At 15.7% G+C, this 2,995-nt stretch overlaps 1 protein-coding gene across 1 annotated transcript; it reads right to left on the reverse strand.

The window, feature by feature from the left end:
* Window positions 1-927, reverse strand: PGAL8A_00316700 (conserved Plasmodium protein, unknown function; the record flags this gene model as incomplete). Its single annotated transcript, XM_028672183.1, has 1 exon — window positions 1-927. The coding sequence occupies one exon, from the start codon at window positions 925-927 to the stop codon at window positions 1-3; it is 927 nt and encodes a 308-aa protein (XP_028528762.1).
* Window positions 928-2,995: the final 2,068 nt, after the last annotated feature.

The following is a 2,995-nucleotide window of genomic DNA, read 5'->3' on the forward strand; positions in this document are numbered from 1 at the left end:
TTACTTTTTAGATTCATGTAGTTTAATTGTACATAAATCTATATTATTCTTAAAAGTAAACCAATCTATTGAATCATTAGTATTATTATATTTTTTAAAAAAGGAGAATGATTTTTTTTTATCATCTTTCTTTTTTTTTTTATCGTTCTCTTTCCATTCATTGAATGTGTTTAAAATATCATCAGCAGTTATATATTCCTTACCTGATGAGAAGCAATAAAAACAACTTTTTAAAACGTCTTCATTTATTTCTTGATGCTGAATATATTTTTCTACTTTTTTTCTTATCAATGGGGAATCCATATTTTTACTTAAACCTTTTTCAAATAAAAAAATATTATATGTTGGAAATAATGAATCTTTTGGCCATTTAAATCTTAATTTTAATAAAGAATTTTTAAAATCTGTAAAATTCATTTTACCATATTTTGAAAAATGATCAAACCATAAAACTTTATTATAATTATTATGGTCATTATTTTTAAAAAAGAAAAAGAAATTTTTAAATAAATCACTATATTTTTTTTTTTTCTCTCCATTTACATTTATAATTATATTTAATGATTCATAATTAGAATGTTCAGCTAGCCTTCCATATACTTTTATCAAATCTAAAACATCATAATTTAAAATTGGGTTATAAGTACTGTAAATTGGTTCATTATTATAATATTTAGAATAAATATTCTTATTACTTTTTAAGTAACTTAATTTTCTTTGATTAATGTGTAATAATGGACGTTTTATATAGGTGTATATTTTGTGCTGTTTATAATTTAAGGAATACAAATGTAAAATTTGAAGATGTTTGATCGTTATTCTTTCATTTAATTTAAAAGGCAATTGGTTCATTTTTATTGATTTTACAAAAATAACTTCATTTAGAACGTTAAAAAATATAATTATAAATGAATAATACCGTGACATACTTAAAAAAAAAAAAATAATAATTAAGAGATAGTTACATTAATATATAATTATATACATTTGATATTTCTGCATTAATAATTTTTAAAATGTAAATATTTTTTTTTTTTAAGAGTAATATTATGTAATTTAATATAGTTTTATTTCACTCTTAAAAATTATAAAATTTTAATATTGTATATTTTTTCTTCAATTTCTACGTTTATCATAATTTTCAAATCATTTATTGCTATATTAAAATAATTAAATTTTATAGATTCACATGAGTAAATTAAAATGAAAGAAGGTAAAACAAAAACAGTAACTGCTTTTTTTTCTTTTTTTTTTTCTTAATAATTATTTTAATTTTTCTTTCTATTTCTTTATATATATATATATATATATATATATATATATATATATATATATATATATATATATATTTATATATTTTCCAAAAATATAACAAAAAGGCTTAGAAAAAATATATTTACAAAAACCTGAAAAATACACAATTTTCCAAGATGTACATTAATTTTTAACTAATAATATATATATATTTCTTTAATATTTTTTTTTATACTAAATAATATTATCAAATTGATAAATAATATATTTTTATAATAATTATTAGTAATTTTAATAAGTGTTTATAGCGTAAAAAATGATATATTTAATAATTTAAACTAATAGATTAAGTATTTCAAATAAAATTATAAGAAGTTTTATTAATGTATATATATATATCTCTTTTTGCACAACTATTGTGAATAAAAACAAAAATTATCACATAACTAGTTTTTTTTGTTTAAAATTTTAAATACATTTTTTTTTCTCCTATTTTTTTTTTTTTTACTATTTATATGAAAGTGATGAATTCATAATATAATAATGTAAAAAAAAAAAACATAAATGTGTTTTTGTTATTATTATTTTTATTTATATAGGAAATTCTGTATATCTCCTAAAATTTAAAATTATTAAAATATATTAAATTTTATTGTGGGTGATTAATTTGATTAGTTTATTTTTATGTTTTATTTTTACACAATTTTTATGTCGTTTTAAATATCTATAAAAAAAATATTTTGTAATCATATGTTTTTTATTATCATTTATTTACAAAATATACATAAATACTTTTATAATATTTTTACAAATATCATAAATGACATATACACAAAAGCATACAAATTTTTAAATTTAAGTATTAATTAAGATAAATGAAAAAATAGAGCATAAACAGTTTGTTAATATTTAAAGAATACATATGTAAAAAGAAAATAATTTTTTTGCATGTTTTTAGAAGTCTATGTAAAAGTAATAGAAGAAATTATGTTCGTAATGTTATACATAACATATAGTAGTAAATTTTATTGAAATATAGGAATAGTTATACATTAATAATTAATTATTTCCCCCTTATATTATTTTAGTAGTAATAAAAAGAAAAAAGTTTAAACAGAAAGATAAAAATACCTTATAGGATATATTTTTCTATATTATAGAAACTGCAAACACTTTATTACTTAAGTAGTTTATATGTTAAAAAACAAAACAAAATTATTAGAGAGAACAATGTGATGTAGTTTATTAAGAAATATGAAAATAAAATGTGTGTGCACTATTTTTAGTCATTTTATTATATTCTTTTAACTTTGATATATATATGTATATAATATTCTTTTTCATCGTTTATAACTAAATATTCAAAAAAAAAATAAATTTAAGATAATTATTTTTTTAAAAAATATAATAAAAAAATTTAATTTATATAATTTTAATAAATCAGTAATTAATGTTTGTATTTTTGAAAAGGCACTTTAATGGTATTATACAAATATATATTTAGACACATTATGTATATTATTATTACATATAAATATATTTTTTTTCAGTGAATTTTTATTTAATTTGTAAATAATCACATTCCTAGATTTGTCAAATTTGCAACTATAAATATTATATGTATTTAGCATATTCTTGATTAGAATAAACTTTTTTTTTTTATTATTTTAAATATATTAATTTAATAGTAATAATGAATTTTAAAAAAAAAAAAAAAAAAAAAAAAAAAAATTTTAAATAT

Source organism: Plasmodium gallinaceum (genome assembly GCF_900005855.1).
Source record: "Plasmodium gallinaceum strain 8A genome assembly, contig: PGAL8A_v1_87, whole genome shotgun sequence".
In the NCBI taxonomy this organism is placed as follows: Eukaryota; Apicomplexa; class Aconoidasida; order Haemosporida; family Plasmodiidae; genus Plasmodium; species Plasmodium gallinaceum.